Source organism: Typopeltis vanoorti, chromosome 6, assembly GCF_054136105.1.
Source record: "Typopeltis vanoorti isolate ZY-2024b chromosome 6, IOZ_Tvanoo_1.0, whole genome shotgun sequence".
NCBI classification, from domain to species: domain Eukaryota; kingdom Metazoa; phylum Arthropoda; class Arachnida; order Uropygi; family Thelyphonidae; genus Typopeltis; species Typopeltis vanoorti.
Window position 1 is genome coordinate 48128064 of NC_143554.1, and position 25623 is coordinate 48153686.

The following is a 25623-nucleotide window of genomic DNA, read 5'->3' on the forward strand; positions in this document are numbered from 1 at the left end:
ATGTCCAAGGATGCCATGTAGTGAGGCATAAGGCAGCATCAGAAAGAAGGGAGGAAAGGACATGTACGTTTTCGGCACAGCCATCCAAAGGGATAAAAGACTCTTTGACAGAAGTCATGCTCAATATGTTGTTGCAGTCTCTTAACCAAAACTTTATGGAACAAATGGAGAATTACTGAGGAAACTGTAATTGGTTTGTAGTCTGCTGCTCTTAGTGGCTGTGTCCTTCTTGGGAATAAATATAGTTCTGGAACTGAGAAGATATAGAGGAATTGTTCTGGAGGATAAGAGGGAATCAATGCCTGAAATTGTGCAGACAGCACAATTTCAGGCAAGGTATTCCAATCATTCACAACTCTGCATCAAAAAACCTTGCTTCTCACCCTACTTGTACAGCCTTCCAGGAATGACTTCTTGTTCTCCTATGATCTCCCACCATTTTATGAAAAAACTCTTAAACATTGCTCCTATAACAACACCTTACCAAATTGTACATCTCTATCATATCACCCCTCCTCCTTCTCCTATCCACTAGATTGCAAACTGCACCTTTTCATCCTTTCCTGATATTCACCATTCCAAAGATCAGAAACTACCTTAGTCAATTCTCTCTGGATTCCAACATCTCCTCATCCTTTTGAAAACAAGGTGACTAAATCTGTGCACAGTAGTCCATATGTGGTCTAATCAAGGATTTATACAATGGAACAAAAATCTCCTTACTTCAAGTCAGTGTCCTCTGCATCATTCCCAAAATTCAGTGAATTGTCCTCACAATTTTGGTAATGTGTCCTAAATTTTAGATCCTTATCCACCCCAAGATCTCTTATTTCCTCCATTTCCAACAACATAACCCCACTAAGCATAAATTCTACATTCCATCTTTGTTTCCCAAATTTTAAAACATTACATTTCACAACATTGAACTAGCATCACCACTCACCGTACATTGAGTGGTGATGTTCAAGTCTTCTTGTAAAGCCAGCACATCTGTTCTACTCCTCATAGTTTGTCTCAACTTTGCACCATCTGCAAATAACTGAATATCCCCATGCAGAGGTAGTCTAAGGAACTATATGGTAAGAAAATTAACTTCACTGCACTTTGCATTTTTAAAGCAATACTCTGTGTTGCATTGATCAAAATACCGAGTTTAATATTTCTAGTTTTGATATTAGATGAATTGCAATCTTCTTTCACACCACAATCCATGCAGATGATAAATAAAAGAAATAAATAATGTATGGAATTTAGCAATGCTTGAATAAGTAACTGAAGTTAGGGACACTCACTAGTGAGGATTGCTTTAATAATGATAAGTGCAGTGAAGTTAATTTTCTCACCATATAGTTCCTTAATTGTCCTCTGCAACTGGTGTAAATGCCATAAAATCCTAAATTTTTAACAGTAATGATGCAACTTGGTCCACAGGTGAGTAATTAAGTATAGATTAAGGAGTAAATAGAAGGGGGGGGGAAGTGGTAGGATTCAGACACAAATTGGTGAATTTCCTCAATGTGACACCACCCATCCTCTATCCTATAGTCGACCATGAAGAAACAGAAATATTTTACAAACTATGCTTTGGAAGTTGGAACCTCTGCAACATCCCAAGCTGTAAATAGTTACAGGGAAGAAGACACTGAAACTGTGAGTAAAACGAGTGCTGCAAGTGCACTCCATGATGATATCAACTTAAATCCGAAAGGAAGGTCGGCATCTGATATTCCTCGTTTGAAAACAAGAAACAGAGTCTTGAAAATTGGAATGTGAGAACATTATATAAACTAAGGAACTTTGACAACCCTATACAGGAAATAAAAAGACTTAGAGTTGATATGATGGGAATTAGTGAAACAAGATTGCAGGGTGACAGAAATGAAAGAGGTGAGAGATTGATACAATTCTGCATTCAAAACAACTTGCGCATAATGAATACTTTCTTTCAACATTCAAAGCACCCACTATATACTTGGACAAATCCAGATAACTCTATAAGAAATCAAATAGATTTCATAATGATAAATAATAGATACAAAAATAATATAACCAACATAAAAACATACCTAGGTGCTGATATAGGTTCAGACCATAACCCTGTTGTGTCTACTTTAAAAATTAAACTTAAAAACAATCATACTGAAAGACTTGACTTCACAGCTCTGAATATACCTGACAACATAATGGGTGTTTAATTCAGAAATTAGGAAGAAATGAGATCATGTAGGATATAAAACAGAAGACAATATACTTTATAACACAGAGGAAATTGAAAACAGGTGGTCAAATTTTAGAAGTGCAATATATAAGACAGCTAATGAGGTTATTCTAAAAATTAAATACAATAAGAAAAAATCCTGGATGACTGAATCAATACTAGAACTTATGAATGAAAGACGAAAATTACACAACGGTATAGAATACTCAGTAAAATTATAAAAAATGAATGCAGGAAGGCTAAAGACAAGTGGCTAAACTTGTCTAAATGAAAAATGTAAAGAAATAGAGGAAATGGTCAAGAAACACAATAGTAAAGAAATGCATAGGTCAATCCAAGTCCTGGCAAATAAAAAGAAAATTTTCAACCATAATCCTTGTATAAAAGATCAAAATGGAAAAATGCTACTAGAGACACGAGATATCATAAAAAGATGGAAAGAATATGGAAAAGAACTGTTTGACTCTGATTGCACAGACGCACCAGATATACAAAATATGGATGGTGAACCAGTTAATTATGAAGAAATAGAATATGCTCTAAGTACAATGAAAACAGGTAAAACACCAGGTCCTGATCAGATCCATATTGAATTGTTAAAGAAAGTAAATGAAAACACACTTAATGACCTAAAGGTTATTTGTAAAAACATCTATGATACAGGATACATCCCTGATGATCTAAGGAAATCCATCTTTGTCACTATTCCCAAAATTCCAAGAACTTTTGAACGTTCAGAATATAGACTAATAAGTTTAACAAGCCATGTTACAAAATTACTACTGAGAATAATCCTAGAAAGAATAAAAGACATTGAATCAGGTTTTCAAAAAGACAAGAGAAGGAATCTTCAATTTGAAGAAAACATTATGTGAAAGAAGCCTTGATAACCAGAAAGGCATGCATCTTTGTTTTATTGATTACACGAAAGCATTTGATTCAATAGATCACAAGAAATTAATACATATCTTGCAGAATAATGGATTAAAAGGAAAAGATCTACGTATAATTACAAATATATACTGGAATCAAATGGCCTCAATAAGATATAAAAATACATATTCTGGCAACTTTGAAATCAAAAAAGGAGTAAGGCAAGGATGTGTCTTATCACCCTTACTATACAATATATATATATATATAGTGAGCAAGTTTTTAAAAATATTTCAGAACTGAAGGGCGTAAAAGTCAGAGATAGGAACTTCAACAACTTCAGGTATACAGATGACACAGTCCTTATAGCTGAATCTGATTTTCAAAACTTAGTCACAGAAATTTACAACAGAAGCTTAAACATGGGACTAATTATTAACCTAAAGAAAACAAAGTGCATGATTATATCAAAAGAACCAATAAATAAGAAACTAAACATAGCTGTTAACAAAAAGAAAATTGAACAGGTTCAGTCTTTTATATATATTTGGGACAAAGGTTTACAGACAGAGGAAATTCCCTTAAAGAAATAAAAAGAATAGAGAAAGAAAAGCCTTTACTGATATGAAAACTATTCTACCATCCAGAGACATTAATATAGACACAAGAAAAAAGATTAATAAAATGCTATATCTAGTCAAGCCTTCTCTACAACAGTGAAACTTGGGCTCTAAATAAATTAGCAGAGAAAAAATTAGAAGCTTTCGAAATGTGGACCATCAGAAGAATGTTGAAAAAACCATGGACAGAGAAAATGAAAAACGATGTTTTAAAGAAAGCAAAAATGAAAATAATTAAAGAGCAAAAACTTAATTTTGGACATCTAACTAGACAAGAAGACATTCAGAAATTAATATTAGAAGGAAAAAGAGGATGAGGTGAAAAAGCCACTTGTCTTTTGTGGTGAAGCTAGTCAGTGTTTTTTAATGTTTTTATTTGTTAAGAACTAATAAAAACTCAATTCTTTTCATAACTGAACTTGAGATTGTAAAATTTCTATTATCAAGAAGAGTTTGTGTGTATTATCAATAATGGCCTTAAAATTAAAAACATTAAATATACTCATTATCATATACCATTCCTTTATTATTTTTATTAAAAAGCATCTTAAGCTTAAGGTACCTGTATCTATTATTCAGTGATGATTGCTGGAATTTATTTTCTTCATTTCTCCAAATCTATAAATGAATAAAAAATATTTTATTAGATAGTATTAAGATGAAACATAATCTGATTGACCCTGACTGATTAACAAGAGGCTTTGTCTTATGAACTTATTTTAAATGCCACTCGAGAGTAATGAACAAAGTGGTATCACAAACTTTGACACATAGAGTGGTCCATTCACAATGAGCCTACTGACTCCATGATATAAAAGGAAAAGTGAGTATTAATATGGAATCGGAAGTGAACCTGACTGACAGTGACAACATCTAACATGACTGTGTGAACAGAATAAAGCCTGACTGATGGAAATATAGTAGGAATGATTGTTGAAATGCAAGAGTTGAACTTATTAAGATGAGAAATAAGATGTATGGTGGATACGAAAGTGCAAAAAAAAAATGAAAGATAATGGCAAAAAATATAAAAAAATATAGCAAATGACTAAAGAGTAACACTATATGAAGGATATAAAAGGTGTGGTGGATGACTGGGTACACAAGGTCTGTTTTTCAGGCAGGGAAATGAACAGGGTGACTGAGATATGAGAAGTACACATGCGAGGGAGTTAGTAATTGTGGTTGGAATGAATGATTTGGTTTGCCATAGGAAGAATGTGAGGATGGATATCAAGAGGTTATTGAGACGAGTGAAAGACAACAGTGCAGTAGGAAGAGTAGTCTCTGTGTTGCCCAGGAATGGCATTGATGAAGTAGACAGCAAATATCTTGAATGGAATGTTAGTGGAAATATGTAAAGAAAGCAGTACAGTTTGTGAATATGTGGGATGAGTTTCCACACATTGGATGAACTCTTCATGGTTCATCCCAACTTTCCATGCTGGTTATCAAAGATAATACCATCATTGTCAACCCAATTCTGGATCCTAATCTTTACCAGCCTCTCCAACACATTAACCACAACACTGAACACATGGCCTATAATTTGATGCTTGAATTCTATCACCTCCTTTATGAAGTGGTACAATCTGGCCTACCTTAAACTTCTTTGGAACTTGACCCAATGTAGGACATATATTAAACAAATATGTCAACTCCCTGGCACATTCCTTCAAAATACACAGTGATATATCATCAAGTCCCACAGCCTTATTAACATAAAGTTTGCTTAATTCCCCATACACCTCTTCCTCACTCACGGTCAATCTCTCCTCCTCATCATCCACTGTGCTCTCAAATGATGTCACATTCACAAGGATGAAAGACCTTTATGAACTGTTAATTAAATATCTCCATAATATCTCAACCATTTTCTCCAATCAATGCCATTCTACCATAATTTTTTTGCTGACTATATTTTGATATATATCAAAAGAACACAAACCCTTGAGTTCTTTTGATATATATCAAAAGAACTCAAGGGTTTTTTTTGGCTTATTAGTTAACACTGCTGCTCATACTCAATTTTTGCTACTTTTACCAACTGAATTACCATCCTTTCCTGTTCTTGGTATTCCTCATGGAATTGATTATTACCACTCCTCTTGTGTTGACTCCATAATGCCTTTTTTTCATGTATTGCATACTTAATCTCTTCATTCATCCATTTAACACCTACCTTATTGAACCTCCTGACCTTTGGAATACATTTAGGCATTGCTTCTAGTAGATAGTTCTTGAATATCATCCAAGCAGCACTGATCTCCTTTCCACCCAACTCCTCCTTCCATTCTATAACTACAATCTGTCTACTGAGCTTCTCATAATCACCAGCTTTGTAGTTCCACATATATCCTTTCCTCACCGAAATCCTCACATGGTTGGCAATGGTCAATCTCACCAACTGGAGGGAGATTTGACACCTCAGTTATAATAACATCCTCTGATGAGATGATCAAATTCAAGATCCTCAATCCTTGTGTGCTCTCTGTTAAAAATGCCTGAGGTAGTTGTCCCTCAAAAACTCAAGATACTCATTTTTTGTCATCCCAATCTATATTGCTGTAATTAAAATCCCCCATTTCCCTGGCTAACTTGCTTAGGCATTTCCTGGTCACTAGCCTCTGCATTACCAGGTTTTGAGCAACTTTATCTCACATCATACTGCTTCAAAACCACTACCACTGTTTTACCTCCCTTGCATCTCTACCTTGTGTGGACACAACTCTTTTTCTATCATCAATACCCCTCCCCCCACCTCTTTTTATCATTTCTATCCTCACGAACCACATCACACCCTTCCATCTTTATTCCTGTCAGGATGTCATCCTCATCCAACCATGTTTCACTTATTACTGGGAATTTTTGGGTGAAAAGACTCACTCAATGCAACCATTTCACTTGCCTTGTTTCTTACACTTCTAGCATTTGTATACAAACATAACAGCTGATTCCTGGATATATAACAAGTTTTACTGATAACACTTATTAGATGTGACATCTCCATACTTAAGCCATTTCTTTTTCTCCTTATTCATTTTAGAACTTTCTTGAAATCCAACTGTTTCCCTGAAATCCATTGATCCCAGGTCATCTCTTTCCTTTTCTTGTCTATATATGCATTCACATCCTCTTGGAGCATCAACCTTTCTCATTCGGTGTTCCCCTGAGCCTCCCCATTTCCATACTTGTCTTGCACATTTGTTCTCTCATTTTCTATGCTCACGCTACCTACCTCTTCATTAATAAGCACCACTTCAAACTTTCTTTCCTTACTCTTCTGCTCTTTCACATCAATTCTTACTTACTCAGATTCATTCTCTGCGATCATTACTCTCCCTTCTAGCAGCAGTCTCTCCAAATGACTCGCACCAAAACTATTCAAATGCAGACCATTCAGTCTTATACAATTCAATTCTTCCTTGAAAATCATTACACACACATTAACAAATTGCACTCCTACATTTCTCTACACACATTTCTGCTAACATATATCATTCATAATTATTGTTCTCTGCCTCATCTCATCACTGTCATATATAGGCAACACAATGATTACCTTTCCTATCACACTATTACCTTTTAACCTTTTCAACAACCTCCTGATATCCAATCTTACATTCTGCTTGTTCCAAGTTGGGTCATTTGTCCCTATTATCACTACCAACTCCTTTGCTCATTTACTCCTCATATCCAGTGCCACAATCATTCTATTAATTTTAGCTCCTGAAAAACATAACTTATGCATCTTCTCATTTCCTTCACCTCTAATAATCAAATTACCATACAATGCACTCGCAAGTTTTCATTACCTTTTTCATAATTGACAGCATATATTTTCCCATCTTCATCTTCCATACAAATCTACAATTCTCTTCATTTCACTCTGCATCATCCCTCATCTTCTGCCTCAGCTTTCAAATCTTGCATCCTTTTTTTACTATTCACTCTCACTAATTTATTGCCAGTCACATACACACTTGTTCACCATCAACCCCCGCTCGCCACCTTACTGTTAATTGTAGTCTGTTTTTCGGACTAAAATTAACAGTAATCAATGAAACTCTTTTCCTCACTATCACCTCCACACACTCTCTAAACATTCACACATTCTTCAATTACAGCGGCATGTTTCCTGCTCGTATTTAAACTCATATTTAAGGAAGCTTCGTGGTCAGAATATCACATTTCATACATACCCGCATTCGTTCTTTTCTCTCATTCAGCCTCTCTACATAAATATCCATGTCATCTTCCCATTACGGCAGCGAACTGTTTTTGAGAAATCCATGCTGTTTATATTATTCGTCTTCTGCACTGACTTAGACAATCATTTGCCTTTCACTGCCATGTTGTATCAGTGTGCTAACAAAAACAATGAATTTATGATAATATTGCCTAAGAAATTTATCCAAATACTGCATTACACTCAAATATCTCACAGTAACACTTAATTTACAATTTTACTAAAATTCAGTAGTATTTCAAATGAACTCGCAGCTGAAAAATAAAGCAGATTATTATTATTATTGCTGTTATTATTTATAGAGTGCTCATTTCACTAATAATCGTTCAGTTTTTAACTATCGTAAAATATATGGTGAAATTATCTGAGACATGTCCTATGCGCAATTGATTAAAATTTTTTATTTGTTTTGAAGTAGGTTCTCATTGCATTGAGGATGACAGTAAAAACATCATAATGAAGAAAGACAAAATGAGGGATAAATGGGTATAGAGTAATCAAAGGAACTCTACAATCATGATAGAATAGATAAGCCATGACAAGAAAATTTGGAGGGCCTACTATTCTTATCCAAGAAGTAACAAATGCCATTAGGAAACTGAAACCAGGAAAAGCTCCAGGAATGGATGGAATTATGGCATTCTGCCATAATTCCATCCGTTAAATGATAAAGGCTTTAAACGATAAGGCTATAAGGTCACTGACCGACACGTAACAAGATATATGAAACTAGACACCTGTCAAAAGATTTGAAGTACTCAACATTCCTACAATACCTAAAAAAGGCGATCAAATGTGAAGAGTACAGAACAATCAATCTGATCAGTGAGATAGCAAAAGTTATACTATATATCATCCTAGAAAGAAAGAAACATAAAATGAAATTGGAAATTAATGAGACACAATCTGGTTTTCATTTCATCAAAATAAAGGGACCAGAGAAGGACTCTTCAATGGTAGAACTATTATAGAAAGATATCTGGAGAAGCAGAAAGAAGTCTACTTATGTGTTATTGACTACACAAAGGCCTTTGACAATGTAGAACATTAACGACTGATAGATTGCATCAAAAAATTAGGAGTAGATGGCAAAGATACCAGATTACTGATAAATCTATATTGGGAGCAAACTGCCTCAATAAAAATTGCAGGAGAAATCTCAGAGGAATTCCCAGTAAAAAAGGTGTTAGACAAGGCTGTGTTCTTTCTCCTATATTATTTGACCTCTACATTGAAAATATTTTCCAAGAATTAGCAGAATTACAAAAAACTTAAGATATGCAGATGATATGGTACTGCTGACTGAAAACAAAAAAGATCTTCAAAACCTATGAGAAGAGACACTGAAACTAAGTGAAAAATATGGACTTTTTTTTGAAGTTCCAACTTAAAAAAAAAGCTATGCTGGTATCAAGAGAAAATACCCAACGTAAGTATTAAGATCAGAGACTTTAGATCAAGTAGAGAGTCATATATACTTGGTTCAGCTAATTACAGCAAATGGAAAGTGTGATTGAAAATATTAAGAAGGATAGAAATTGCTAGATCACCATTTATTACCATGAAAAACATTCTAACCTGAAGGGAAATTCACAAAAAAAAAAACAAGAATTAGGGTCTAAATGCTATGTATGGTCAACACTTCTGTATGGAGCAGAAACCTGGACAATATCAAAATATTGTGAAAATAAACTAAAAAGCCTTTCACAAATGTGGATCCTCAGAAGAATCCCTAGAGTCCCATGGACTGCCAAAAAAACTAATTTAGAGATGATTGGAGAAGAAAGAACTCTGTTGTGAAAACCATTAAGAAAAGGAAAACCACTTACCTTGGTCACACACTAAGGCATGAATTCCTACAAATAAACACTTTCAGGAGGAATAATACAAGGGGAAGACACAGAACAGATTGGATGGGAAATATCAAGAACTGGAACTTTTTGTCTTATAAAGAATGTAAGAGAGAAGCACAAAATCTTACATGGTAGTCCTGGAAGGAGATGACACCAGACAGGACAAGACTCTTTTCTTTCTGGGTCCCAGTATTCAGTTGTTTAGGGAACGGCAATCAGCTAAAATTATTATATTTTTTACAAATAGATTACCTGTTATTATCCATGCTTAAGTCTCATCTTTATGTTATGAAAATTAGATAGGAAGGTTAATGTTATTTTCTGTCCTTAGGAAAGAAAGAAGTTGAACATAATGAAATAACTTTTTTTTTTTGCACTGCTGTTAACATAGAGTACTTTTTCCCTTTGAATATGCCATTACAACATTATCCTGATAAACACTGGTATTTCATGCAAAATTTGAATGTTATGGGATAAAGCATCTTCTATTGGGGATCGTTCTGAAGTTTTTTCTGAAAAGTGTATGATCTAATAGAAAATGGTTTTCTTTCTTTTCCGTTAGAAATTTCATTTCTAACGGAAAAGAAAAAAAAAACATTGTGAATAACAGTAATAGTTAATTTCACTTTCATTCACTCTTTCTAAGAAAATGAGAATAAAAGAATATTATATACCTATTGTTGTTATTATTAACATCTGACCTCCATGGAGTCAGAGACTCACATTCAAGTGTATACTGTGGGAGGTACATACTATTGAATACAATGCTGATCCAACCATGCCTTAAAATGATTCAATGTTTCTATATTTGCAACACACTCGGGCAATGCATTCCACTCACCAATCACTTTCCATGCAAAGAACTTTCTCCTCAGTTCACACCCTCGTTATACAGTTTCCAGCAATGGCCTCTTGTTCCCCCCCCCCCCCTAATTCTATGAAAAATATCTTCCATGTCATCCTGAAAACAACCCCTGACTAGCATATATGTCTCAATCATATCCCTGCTCTTCCTCATATTCACAAGGCTTTGCAATTTACATTCTCTCAATCTGTCCTTGTACTCCCACATTCCAAAGACCACTGACAACCTTTGTGAATCTTCTCTGAACCCTTTTTTTCAACATATCCTTATCACCATGAAAACCTAGTGACCAGATCTATGCACAATAATTCATATGAAGTCTGATCAAGGCCTCATACAATGGCATCATAACCTCTTTATTTCTGCATGTCAGGGTCTTCTGCATCATTGCCATCATCCAATTCTTCACAACTTGTTCAATGTGGCCCCTGAATTTCAGGTCCTTGTCCGCCACCACTCCCAGATCTCTCATTTCCTCTACCTCCTTTAAAGTTTCCCTGCCAAGTGTATATCTTACATCCCATCGTTGCTTACACTTTGCAACATTGAACTGACAGTTCCACTTACATGTCCATTCATGCAATCTATTCAAGTCCTCCTGAAAGGTCATAACATCTGCTCGACTACATTGTTCTTCCCAATTTTCATCGTCTGCTAACAGCTGCATATCATTAGTTAAATCCATCTCAGTATCATTAATATACAAATTAAACAACAATTGTCCCAAAACTGACCCTCCTCTTTTGGGATACTGCACCACAATATACAACTTTCTGATACCTATATGACCACTCACTGATCCAACTCAGAAGTCTGTTATTCAATCCCATATGTTTCAATTTCTTTAAGAGCTTATCACATGATCTCACCTCAACAAACCACATGTTGATAACCTTCACCACAACTCCAGATATACAGATTGGCTTATAATTTGAAGTCACAGCCTTACCACCACCTTTATGCAGTGGAACAATTTTACCTTCTTACCACCACCTTGCAACCTGTGTTGTTGTAAGACTTATTAAACAAGCATGCCCATGCTGCTGCCAATTCCCTGGAACATTTGCTTAAGAGACGTGGTAATATGTCATCAAATCCTGTTGTCTTATTGACTTAAGGTTAAGTCATCCTCTCCTGTGTCCTCTACACTTAAGTTCTTCATAATTCCACCTTGATCAGGATGAAACACCATTATAAATTGATTGCTGAATGCTTCAACAATGTCTTCTGCAGCAGTTACCATTATACCATTTTTATCCATTAGCATCATCTTACCATGATCATTCTTCATTTTACTTGCCACAAATCTAAAAAACTCTCTAGGGTTTTTCTTCGCCTGATTTGCCAATTTCTGATCATACTGCACTTTGGTTTTCCTTACTAACAGAGTCACTCTCCTAGTTTGTTCTTCATACTCATAATGAAACTGTTATTGCATACATGGAGAGATCACAACGAGTGAGTGGTATCAGTGGAACTAGCTGTAGATCCAGAAATGTTGTGTTCGTATACCAATGCTAGAAGTATAAGAAACAAGGCGGTGGTGGCGCTAGAAGAGCTCCTGATTGAGAAAGTTATTCTAGGAATAATTAAGTACATATGCATAATTGTTTGAGTAAGAGCGGCTGTAAGCATTGTGCGCTACTGATATTATTAGTGTGGGAGATTTTTCTTGCCTAAACTTAATTACGAAATCATCATTATTATTAGACCTAGTAATCTGCAGGAAAAAAAAAATGGCGATGGCATTGTCATTCCATGATTTTAATTTAGATTTCAATCGTTTCGTTAAGTGTGATGTCTGTTATATGTATTCCTTCGATTACATAAATGATTTGTGGATGTTTAGCATGGATGGAAGAAGGGTATGTGCGAAGTGTGACCTGAACGAGGAACTGATGAATGCAAATATGAAATTGATGACAGAAAGTGTTAGTAACGAGAATATCGCGGGGAACAGGAGTGCACGTTTGAAAGAGAAGGATGGTGAGAAAGAGAGACAAAAAAAATGTTAAAAAATCAGTGATTTGAAAACCCATAAACAGATGTTAAAAGGGACAAAAGTGAGGCGAGAGTGGCGGAAGAAAACGAAATTGAGAGAACGAATGAAACTAAGAATGGCGGGACGCAGAAATCGAAAGTGAAAAAAATCGAAAGAATGAATGATGGTGAAAGTTGGACACATGTTGGACTGAAAGTACTGAAACAAAGAAGAGGGTCGAGAGTTAGAAAGATTTAATGATAGAATGTGTCGCGAGATTCGGAAGTTGAATTGGATTGGATTAGGCAAGAAATGAAATGGATGCGGAATGAAATTAAGAGAATTCAGGTCAAAACTATTAAAATAAATCATGATGGCATGAAAGAGTTAACGAAAGATGAGCGAGTGGCATTGTATGGCAACTCCATTATTAAAGGTGTGCTAGAGGATAAAATGCACAAGGTATGTTTTCCAGGCGGTAAAATGAGTAGAGTGATTGAGGCATTGGATATGAGGTGGGAGCAAGCAAAAGAGTTAATAGTATTAATTGGTACAAATGATTTGAGAGAGAACAAAGAGCATGTCAGAATGTATATCGGGAGGCTGCTTGGAAGGATAAAAGAGAATAGTGTGACAGGAAGGGTAGTCAGTGTGTTGCCTAGGTATGACTGTGGAGAGAAAGGATTATGAATGATATGCTGGCTGGAATGAGTTTGAGGGACGAAGTGAGCTGTATGGGAGTGATGGACTGCATTTGAATGGTTATGGTGTGAGTCGCTTGGAGAGACTACTGCTGGAAGGTAGAGAAGTGAATAGAGAGAATGAATCAGATCGAGAGGGGAGTGATGTGGAAGAGCAGGAGAGTAAGACAGGAGAGATTGAAGAAGTGGATATGAATGGGGAAGTGAGTGGTATGAGTATAGAAAATGAGAGAATGGGTGTGCAAGAGGATAAGGGAAACGGGGAGGCTCAGGGTGTACAGGGATACACAGCGAGAGAAAGGTGGATGCTCCAAGAGGAACTGAGAGCATGTGTAGGCAGGAAATGAATTGGATGACCAGGGATCAAGAGGAAACAGTTGGAATTGAAAAGGGTTCTAAAATGAAGAAGCAGAAAGGGAAATGGCCCCAGTCTAGCATGGAGAGATCACATCGAGTGAGTGGTATCAGTGGAACTAGCTGTAGATCGAGAAATGAGCTGTTGTGTTTGTATACCAATGCTAGAAGTATAAGAAACAAGTGAGAATAAATGGTTGCACTAATTGTGTCTGTTCACCCAAAGATTGTCAGAATAAGTGAGACATGGTTAGATGAGGATGACATCCTGACAGGAATAGAGATGGAAGGGTATGATATGTTTCGTAAGGATAGAAGGGGTAAAAAAGGAGGGGGGATGCTATTGATGATAGAGAAAGAGTTATGTCCATACAAATTAGAGATGCAAGAGGGAAATAGGGGCAGTGGTTTTGAGGCAGTATGGTGTGAGATAGAGGTGAATAGAATCAAATACTTGGTGGGATGTTGTTATAGACCTGGTAATGTGGATGGTGGTGTGATTGTGAAATGTATAGTCAAATTAGCCAAGCAAATAAGAAGAGGGTTATCATTATGGGTTATTTTAATTATGGCAATATAGACTGAAATGATGAGATAGCAACTGGAAGTAAAGAAAATGAGTTTCTTGAGTTTTTGAGGGATAACCACCTCATACAGTATGTAACAGAGGGTACAAGAAGATTAAGGGTCTTGGATTTGGTATCTCATCAGAGGATGTAATTATAAATGAGGTGTCAAATCATCCACCAATTGGTGAGAGTGACCATGAGGTAATTACCTGGGTGGTTGCTAGCAGTGCAAGGACCCCTGTGAGAAAAGGGTATATGTGGAAGTACAAGGGGGGGGGTGATTATGAAGAGCTCGGGAGACAGCTTGCGGGTGTAGTGTGGAATGAGGAGTTAGCTGGAAAAGAGATCAATGCAGCTTGGGGGATTTTCAATAAATATCTAATAGATGCAATGTCTAAATGTATTCCAAGGGAGAGAAGGTTAAATAAGGTAAGTGTGAGATGGATGAATAAAGAGATTAAAAATGCGATAAAGAGAAAGAGGGCATTGTGGAGGCAGTGTAAGAGAAGTGGAAATAACTAATTTCATGAGGTCTACAAAGACCAGGCAAGGAGGGTGACTTGGTTGGTGAGAGTAGCTAAAGAGAGGTATGAACAGCAGTTAGCTAATGCCAAAAAGAATCCTAGGGAGTTCTTTCGATATGTAGCCAGCAAAAGAAAGAATGATTATGGAAGGATGACATTGATTGGAGAAAATGGTATAAAGACAGCTTTTGCAGAATGTGTGGTGGAGATACTTAATGAGCAGTTCATAAAGATCTTTCAATCTTGTGAATGTGACTTCATGGAACGACTGACTGTAAGTGAGCAATAGGTGTTTGGGGAGTTGAGTAAACTAGATGTAAATAAGGTTGTGGGACTCGATAATATATCACCGCATATTCTGAAGGAATGTGCCAGAGAGTTGACACCTGCCTTGACATATTTTTTTAATACGAGTCTTGCACTTGGTCAAGTTCCTAAAGAGTGGAAGGAGGGCAAGATTGTGCCATTCATAAAGGAGGTGATCGAACTCAAGCATCAAACTATAGGCCTATCTGTGTGTCAGGTGTTGTGGTTAAGTTGTTGGAGAAGCTTGTGAGAACTAGGATCCAGAGTTGGGTTGACAACAATGGTATAATCTTTGATGGACAGCATGGATTTGCTAAAGGGAGGTCATGTTTTAGTAATCTACTTATTACAATAAAGTGACTGCTTCCTTGGACAGAGGAGAAGAATACACACTGTAATATACTTGGATTTCGCAAAAGCTTTTGATAGAGTACCTCATGATAAGTTGACAGTCAAACTAGAGCAGATGGGGTTGGATATTAGATTAGTGCATTAGATTGGAGATTGGCTATCTGATAGGTATCAACAAGTTTTGTATGGGGGGGTGCGATATCTAGGAAAAGGAAAGTCACTAGTGAAGTGCCTCAGAGGTCTGTTTTAGGGCCATTACTATTTAACTTGTATATTAATATATTGATGAAGATTTGGATGGAGATATTCAGTTGTTTCCAGATGATGCAAAGTTGGGACAAACATTAAGAGTAGTGAAGATATTGTGGCCTTGCAAGAAGACTTGAATAAATTTAGTGATTGGGCACAGAAATGGGGATGTAAGTTCAATGTTGCAAAATGTAAGGTTTTAAAATTTGGAAAACAAAGATGGGATGCAGAATTTATGCTTGGTGAGAATATATTGTTGGAGGTAGAGGAAATAAGAGATCTGGGGGGTGATAGTGGATAACGATCTAAAATTTAGGGGACACATCGCCAAAATTGTGAAGACAACACAAAGGCTTATGGGAATGATGCGAAGGACACTGACGTGTAGAAGTAGGGAGATTCTTGTTCCGTTGTATAAGGCTCTGATTAGGCCACACATGGACTATTGTGTCCAGATTTAGTCACCGGGTTTTCAGAAGGATGAAGAGATGTTGGAAAGGGTCCAAAGGCGACTGACTAAGGTAATTTCTGACCTCTGGAATGTTGAGTATGAGATCAGATCAAGAAGATATAATTTGCAGAGTCTGGTGGAGAAGAGGAAGAGGGGAGATATGATAGAGACTTACAAGTTGGTAAGGGGTTGTTATAAGATCAATGGTGGAGAAGTTCTACAGAGATCAGTGGAGAAACAGAGGTCATCCCTGGAAACTGTATAAAGAGGGTGTGAGTAGGGGAGTGAGAAGCAGGTTTTTTCATGCAGAGTTGTGAATGATTAGAATGTCTTGCCTGAGAGTGTGGTGTCTGCAAGGAGTTTGAGTGTGTTTAAGACATGGTATGATGAGATGTGTGTGATAAAAGGACTTCCCAGATGAGTCTTTGACTCCTTGAGGTCTTGGGGTAATAATAATTACTATTATTATTCATTTTGTATAGCCTCCAAAGGACCTTCTTCTTCTAGATTTCATGCTTAAGTCATCCATTTTACAAGTACCTTATTCAGCCTTTTGGCCTTTGGAATACATTCACACATTGATACTGTTATGTATTTCTTTGTCAGTTCCCAAGCAGCATTTATTTCCTTACTGTTCACCTCCTCATTCCATGCAAAAGCTCAAAGCTGTCTCCTAAGCTGGTCTTATAATTCTACATATACCCTTTCCTTACAGAAGCCCACATATGGCTAGCCACAATCCAGGTGATCACTTCATGATCACTTGCACCAACTGGAGGAAAATGTGAAACCCTACTCACAATTACATCTTCTGATCAGATCTAGAATTCCTCTCAGTCCTCACATGCTCTCTGAGATAGTTATCTCTGAAGTACTCAAGAAATACATTTTCCTAATTTCCAAATGCTATTTCTTCATTCCAATCTATATTGCTATAATTAAAATTGCCCATAATAATTACCCCTCCTTTGTTCAATAATCAGAGTTGCTTATACATTTCTTTGTCACCATCCTCCACATTCCCTGGTCTATAGCAACATCCAACTAAATATGTCTTTCTGTCAATTTTCATGTTATACCACACTTCCTCTATTTCCCTTTTTCATGTCTGCCTTATGTGGACTTAATTCCCCTGCTATCATCATCAGCAGCAGCACTCTCCCTCTCTTCTTGCCTTTTCTATCCTTGTGAAAAATACTGTATCCTTCCATTTCTATTCCTGTTAGGATATCATCTTCATTCAACCATGTTTCACTTATTCCAATGAATTTGTGGTGAATAAACTCAATCACTGAAACCATTTCATCCCCCTTATTTCTGGTATTTGTAAAGAAACACAGTAGTTCATTTTTAGATCTAGGGTATAGGGATTGTGCAAAGAACAATCCCTATACACCAGAAAGAACACATTAAATATAACCATTATGGTGAAGCAGGCCTCTCAGACCACACGCTCAACACCTTACACCAAATCAACTGGAAAAGCACCCGCTCTTTACACCACACAAAAACCTGGTTTGAAAGGAAATTCAAGGAAGCCTGCAAAATCTTGATAAACCATCCAAATATCAACAACAAAGAAGGCATGAAAATCCCAAAGATCTGGATGGCACACATTCAGCCTACCTAATATATAAGATCCAGCATAAGTCAGGACTCTAGCCAATACAACTATTATTAGAAGCCATTCCATACCAACTGGCTGGAATGTACAGGTATAACATGTTGTTATTATATGTATATAGATAGTTACTTGTTGTTGCGCCCAATGTATTTCTACAACCAACAGATAACACTAATAATAGGACTCTAGCGTTGATGTATAAATTTTTTTTTTTTTTTAAATTTATATATAATTTTTTTTTTTTTTTTAGCTGAGCTGTTTAACAATAATAATAATAATAATAAAAAACCTACCTTGCACTTCTCTTGTGTAGAACAAATCTCATTCTCTTCAAAGTCATTTTCTTTGTCATCAGAGAAAAGCTTATTTGCTCTCTCTAGTAAATTATCAACTAATGTTTCAAGTTCTAAAAGAAGGAATTCCTAGAAGCAGGAGGCAAATGATTTTTATTAAGAAACAGAAAAAAAAATAGAAAAGGCATTCAAAATAAATTTATAACTATTAAACATATTAAAAAAAATACTATGAAAAATTAGCAAGCATATAATGCTATGAGATACTCCTATATATTAAGCAATTTAAAATAATTTATTCCTGATACTCATCATCTCCCCTCCTCCCCATCCTACTATTATTAATATTAATTTGGACCTCCTCTATGGAGTCACAGTGTTTATTGTAGGAGGTTCACCTTGACAAAACAAAATCTATTGTACCACTCTTTAAAGCATTCACTGTTTTCACTCTCACCTCCCACTCAAGCAATGTATTCCGTGCTCCTGCAATTCTTAATGCAAGAAAAACTTACTTTTTACACTTTTACTTATTATCTTCTTTTGCAACTTCCAGGGATGACCTTTTTATCCTTGTTCCTTCCCATCTTTCTACCATATGAAAAATCTTCCCAGTGTAAACCCTATAGATACTTTTCAAAAATTTAAGTGTCTCAGTCATATTCTCTCTTTGTTTTTTATCCACCAAACTCTGCAGTTTGCATACCTTCAATCTAATACAAAACCAACATTGTATAGTCTTGATATCACTTTCATTATCCAACTCTGCACTCCCTTTAAAGTTACTTCATCTACTTGAAAATTACTTCAGAATTCAGTAATGAGAACAGTAATGTTCTCATTACTGAATTCTGTGGCATCCCACTTGTAACCTCTTACTCCCTGATACTGTTCCCCATATACAATTCTCTGATATCTGTCAGAAAGCAAGTTACCAATCCAGTCCACCAACCTGATATCCAAATTCATATGTCACTACTTAAATATCAACTTATCAACATGTCACACCCTCTCTAATGCCTTTACAAAATTAAAAATAAATAAATAAAATGACATTGTATGCCTTACACTCATCCACTTCTCTTGTTACTTTATTGTAAAAGACAACTACTAAAACAAGAATTCCCCTTATAACAAAATCAATGCTGGCCTGCATAAATAATACTGCCATCATCTGCTCAATTTTGTATACAAGTTCTTACAAATTTTTCCAAAATCTTAACAACCACAACAGAAATACTAACTGTTCTATAATTTGGCGCATCCATTCTACCACCACCTTTCTGCAATATTTTACCTTCCTTTAACTCCTTAAGAACTTGTCCTATTGCAGGACTTTCATTAAACAGCTGGTTAAGGCAAAGTCAGTTCCACGGTACATTCTTTTAAAACATGGTGAAATTCCATCTAGTCTCCCCCACTGCACATCTTACTGACATCTAGGATTCTCAGTATTCATTGGTGCTGGTATAATGACTTCAAAGACATAGGGATTGTTATGTTTCTATGTAAATGTAAGGCATATTCCAAATAAGAGAGTTGAGTTTGTTGCGTGGATTAACTGACGTCAGCAAGATAGTATGATGTCAGGAACGGAAATGGAAGGATAGGAAAGTGAAAAGAAAAGGGGAAATGCTGTTAATGATTGTGTCCACAAAGTGTGGAAATTGTCATCAACACGCTAAGAAATGCCCTGTTTTTTTAGCATGTTGATGACACCTAGTTTTTGTGTTGGGTGGTGGTAGGAGTTTATGTGTGTATATTGTCCCGTATGTGTTGGTTTCCGATAAACAGTGAAGGAAAGATTGCCAGAGGGAAGACGTGTTACAAGTGTATCCAGAAACGGAAGTATGTTGTGCTTTTCAATTTTAATTGTATGCGTTTGTGTTGCTTGTTTAGTAGGTGTCTAATGCCGTTTCGTGATCTGGTCCCATGGTCACCAGACATTAGACACATTCCATAGCCACCTAAACAAACAACACAAACACATACAATTGAAATTGAAAACACAACATACTTCTGTTTCTGGATACACTTGTCACATGTCTTCCCTTTGGCAATCTTTCCTTCACTGTTTACCGGAACCTGACACATACAGGACAATATATACACATAAACTCCTACCACCAGCCAACACAAAAAGTAGGTGTCATCAACACACTAAAAAACAGGGTGCAGATTATCTGTTGCAATGAACAGGCACTAAAAGATGAATTATAAATTATCTTTAATACTTTCCAAAAAAACGGATACAGCCAAAACACTATTAACAAAATTCTCTACAAAACCTCAATAAAAAACAAAGACAAACCAGACTACAATAAAACTATAACCATTCCCTACATTAAAGGAACATCAGACAAAATAAACAGAGTACTACGAAAATACAACCTCAAAGCCACCTTTAAACCTCCTGCAAAATTAAAAAGCATACTCAACTCATCCAAAGACCCACTCCCTCCACTAGCCCACCCTGGAGTATATCGGATTTATTGTACTTGCAACATACCATATATAGGAGAAACAGGATGCACAATTCCTATCAGACAAAAAGAACATAAACGACACATTAAATATAATTATGGTGAAGCTGGCCTTTCTGATCATACCCTGAATTCGTTACACAGAATTGACTGGAAAAGCACTAGCTGCCTACATCGCACTAAAACATGGTATGAACGCAAATTCAAGGAAGCATGTGACATTATTATCAACCATCCTAATCTGAACAATAATGATGGTCTAAAAATCCCAAACATGTGGAAGGTATTGTTCCTCACTAAGAACAACTATAAACAGGACTGTAGAAAATCCAGTATCTTAAAAGCAAAAATAAGAATTGTAATACTAAAAATAGGACATCATTGTTTCTGAAAGAAAACCATCTCAAAGAATGTTTATTCCTGTCATCGTAAATAGAATTTAGCTTGATGTATTTTTTTTTTTCTTGCCAGAGGTCATGCCAGTAGAATAACATGTGATCAAATCATTGTTTCTTTAGCTTACAGTTAACAATGTAACTCAGCTTGTCTTGTATGTATACTGATGTATGCTCCAGATGATGATCTTGATGTGAAGATCGAAATGTCGGGATAATAAAAAAGTTTTTTTAACACGGTTGTAAATTCCATAAATTTTTAAAACGAATTAATAAAGTGTTAATTACAGAATTCAACTATGCCACTGCATTGATCGTTTGACTACCATCTCAAGTCAGGAAAGTAATCTATCCACATCATTTTTCCTCTTACTGACCACATCTTGAAAAAATTACTTGGGATTCTCCTTGGATTGTAGTGCTAGCTTCCTGGCACATTCTAATTTTTCTCTCCTTCTATACTAATCACTTTCCTAGCCTGAACCTTATATTCCTCATTAACTATTCTCCGTATCTCCTTCTTTATATGCCTTTCATGACCTCTTTTTCACCCACATTCCTGTATGATTTCTCTCGTTTCATTTTATCTTCTTCACTCAAGGCATACAATCTGCCATTACTGTTGACAATTTTTTCTTAACTATCTCCTATGCACTACTGACCTCTATTCCTAATTCTTTGATTCACTGAACTGCTCTAAAAATTAAGGATGAAAATAAATTATATTCTTGGTTTAATCCTTTATTCAAGTATAAGCAAACATAGTTTGCGCATGAAGAATCTTCATGACTGGGCTATTTGTATGTAGAGACTAATAATTTCACATCAAATGCCTTAGTATCCCATAATGCAAAGCACCCCCCCCTTGGATGTGTATAATCTATCTCAACATCTGTCTCTGATCCAGAGTATTTTAATAATCAGGTGATACACCTTTTCACTACTTGTATATGGAAAATAACTTCTGCATTACTTAAACCTTGGTATCTCTTTTGGGCCTGGCTCCCAATGATGAGACCTCAATAAAGGTTAAAACTGATCTGGGTAGTGGCCCTTCCCACAATGCTAGCATTACACATGTCTAAAAGGGGAAAGTGTGTATTTTGCATTATGGGATACTAGGGCAATTGATGTGAAGTCATTAGCCTCTTATACAAAGTAGCCCAGTCGTGAAGATACTTCACACTCAAACTGTGTTTGCTTACATTTGGATAAAGGATTAAATCAAGAATATAATTTTTTATTGCATAGGTGTCTGTGGAGAAAGGACATATTAGAATCACTATTTTCCAGTATTAAACAACCTGCAAAGAAGTCAAAAAAAATTATGCATTAGACTAGTTCTGTGAAATAACTTTGTTTTACTTCATCAGGAAATAGTGTGGATAAATTAAAAAAACTACAAGCAAAGTAATAACAGTTAACATGTCTAATGAAGAATATTTGGAAACGTTAAAACACTGGAAAGCATGCATTTGCTGTATACAGGCTTGTGGGTTAGAATAGGTTGGTACTCTGAGCAGATGTATGGAGATGTTTAGTTTAGAGTTGTTGATGTGTAAAATCATACACTTTGGCCAGAGAAGATGGAATGAGATGTATTGTATTGGATAAACTTTACTACAGGTGATGGAGAAAGCAAGAAACAGTATTGATAAATGGGGAGCTGAAATTCAGTGGACACATTATAAACATTGTACATGCTACCCAAAAACTGTAATCATAATGAGGATGCTGACAAGCAGATATAACACTAATCATATAACATATTGATTTCTATGTAGAGATCTGAGAATCTGGATATCTGTGTGACAAGGAAATGTTAGAGAGAGAGAGAGTGTAGGGTCAAATGACTAATTCAGTCTCAGGAATTTGGAATGTTAAGTAAGAAAAGATTAAGAGCATGTGCTGTGCAGAGATCAGCAGATAGGAAAAGAGGTGATATGATTGAACCATGCATGTTGGTGAGAGGAATCTATTAGACAGACATAAGATAGGCATAGTATGATAGGGGGGATCCCCTCTAGAAACTGTATAAGGATCATGTTAAGGAGGTGAAAAGGAGATTTTTTGCATAGCAACTGGTGAATAAATGGAATGCATTACCAGAGTGTGTGGTGAATGCTCTTATGCTGAATGTTTTCAATCTGTGAGAGTTTAGTCCCCTATGGTGAGCCTTCTGACTCCATGGAGGTCCAAAAATAATAATAGGATATATGTTGGGTACTAATTCTGAAGTACAACTGCACAGTGGGAAGTGACTATCAAGACTGGAAGACTTGTTGATATCCATCAAGTCATTCAAGATTTTTCTGATGACTTTAAGACTAGAGAAGGCAAGCAGTTATCAGTTCTCACACAAAGACTAGTTATTTGCCTTGGTAATCAATGCAGTAGTTGTTGGATAAAAAGGGTGTAAAATAGTCCTATTTATTTTTGGGTGATATTACAATGGCATCACGTGGATGTGTGTGGAACACAGAAGCTCTGCCAAACAGCCTTTGTGGCAAACTAGAAAACGTATTATTATTATTTTTTTTTTATGTGAATTCTGCTATTCCACCCATAAAAGGATGCAAACCTATCATTCATTAGTAGCATAAATGGGCTAAGAGTGTAAATACTTCAGCAAGCTTGCTCTAGAAACAAACATGGAACATTTTGAAGCCACTGCTGGCATCTAGTAAGCTGGATGGTGTTCTCACAGTGACAATAAAATTCATCTACCATCTAAAGATGTTCACAAGTATCTATACCTACAGCAGGATTCAAACCCATGTTTCATCATTATTGCGTGCTGGAGAGCAGAGTTGTTATCTGCTGAGTCCAGAACAGTACTTGAGTAGGAAGTATGTTTCTGTATTCCAATCTTGTCTTTAGTTCGATTTATTGATACTAATGTTTTTTTGCAGCTGTTATGAGTTGCAAGTTACAGTATAGATGGAGTAAAAAGGTGAAACTGTTGTCTTGAACCACTTGTGAATTTTTATTTATTTATTTTTTCCGAGTGTGCTGGAACCCTATTTCCACCTGAAATCTGTAACATGACTACTATCGAAACCAAGGCTTGAATAGTGGTCATGGATTTGGGGGTGGAAATGAAGACAAACACAACTGTAACTCCAAGCAGTAATTATTTCAGTTATTCTGTCAGCACAGATGTTTGGATTAGGACAGTATCCTATCAGTGGCTTTAACAGGCACTTAAGCACCCACAGCCTTCCAGTATCCTTGGATTTCCTAACCGTAATACAAGGATAAGATGCACCCCTATGCCTCTAAGTTTTCTTGTCTGTAAATTGCTCATGTTCTACTGGCTGATTTTCCTGTTCTGAGGGACGAAAAACCCAAGTTTTTGGGAGGAAAAAAACCCCTCGCCTCCATATGAGACCGGATAACTCACCTTTAGTTGAAAAAGACCAGATAGAGGTTCCTCACGTCACTGACAGGAATCGAACCCAGGTCTTTCCAGCTAAAGGGCTTTACTGACTGAGCTATACTGACTATATAGGCTATACTCAGCCTATACTGACTGAGCTATGGAGGCTCATCAGGACAATGAAAACAATAATTAGACTATGGAAAGAAATAGCAGAAATGGAAGCCATCCACTGATGTAAGATATCAAGGATGTCCTCTGGAAACTTGAACAAAGTTATTGTTATGAAGAGAATTTACAGTATATCTGAATGAAGGCCTAGTGTTTTTTCCCCCTTTTTTGTTTTTAATGTCACTCCTATCTACAAAAGATTATAAACACATAGTAAGAGATGTGATCATAAAATATGATGAAGGTAAAAATTCAAGGAAGTTCATCATCATCAAATGCCTGATATGTATAGGATATTATGATAGTATTACACGAAAATGTTAAACATTACTAACTTTTGATCAACAATTTTCCTTCAAATTAATTGATTATCGTTAAGACTCTAGCATTATCGGATCTTATATTTCTGTCTTCTAAGGCATTTTTTGCTGAATCAATCCACCTAGATCTTGGTCTTCCTCTGGGTCGTTTTCCAGCAATTCTGGCAAAGAACACTTGTTTTGCTAACCTTTCTTTTCTCATTCTGCTTCAGTCACTATCCACCAGAGATTAGATCTGCTAACATGTTCCTGAATGATAAGAATATTAGGAAAGAACTTGCTATTGTTATTTTTAATATGATATTGTTACTGATGCCATCTGTTCATTCTCAGGACTCATATCGGTGGTCTCCAGTCTTTGATCAAGTGTTTTATTTCTAACCTAGCTCTCGGATCCATAAGCTAAAATTGGTATGAACATTGTGTTGCATTCAGTGAGTTTAGCATTTTTACTAATTTCTCTCTAATTCCATATAAATTTATTTAAATCACTTTTTACCATATCAGCTTTTCTAATTCTGTTTTCTATTTCCATATTTAATTTCCCCTCTTCACTAAAAACTGTGCCTAAATAGTTGAAATGTTTCACTTGTTCTATAGGTTCTCTATTCAGGATGCAGTTGATGTTTTTAATGTTTTCATTATCTTTGGTTTTTAATGCGGATTTTAATACCAAATTTATTACAACAGTTACTCAATTTAATCAGGGACTCCTGCAGACTTATACCGGATTTATTTAGAAATATAACATCATCTGCATAAAATAAACTGCTGAGATTAACATTTTTGATATC

General features: G+C 35.9%; 1 protein-coding gene across 1 annotated transcript in view; it reads right to left on the minus strand.

Moving 5' to 3' along the window:
* Positions 1–25623, minus strand: part of LOC150105439 (polycystin-1-like protein 1) — a 724085-nt gene that overhangs the window by 14461 nt on the left and 684001 nt on the right. Inside the window, exons 46-47 of the mRNA XM_090394152.1 lie at positions 18082–18210; positions 4274–4329 (exon numbers count right to left, since the gene is read on the minus strand). Of these exons, the coding sequence (XP_090250278.1) occupies positions 4274–4329; positions 18082–18210 (185 nt within the window). The remainder of the gene's footprint in view (positions 1–4273; positions 4330–18081; positions 18211–25623) is intronic.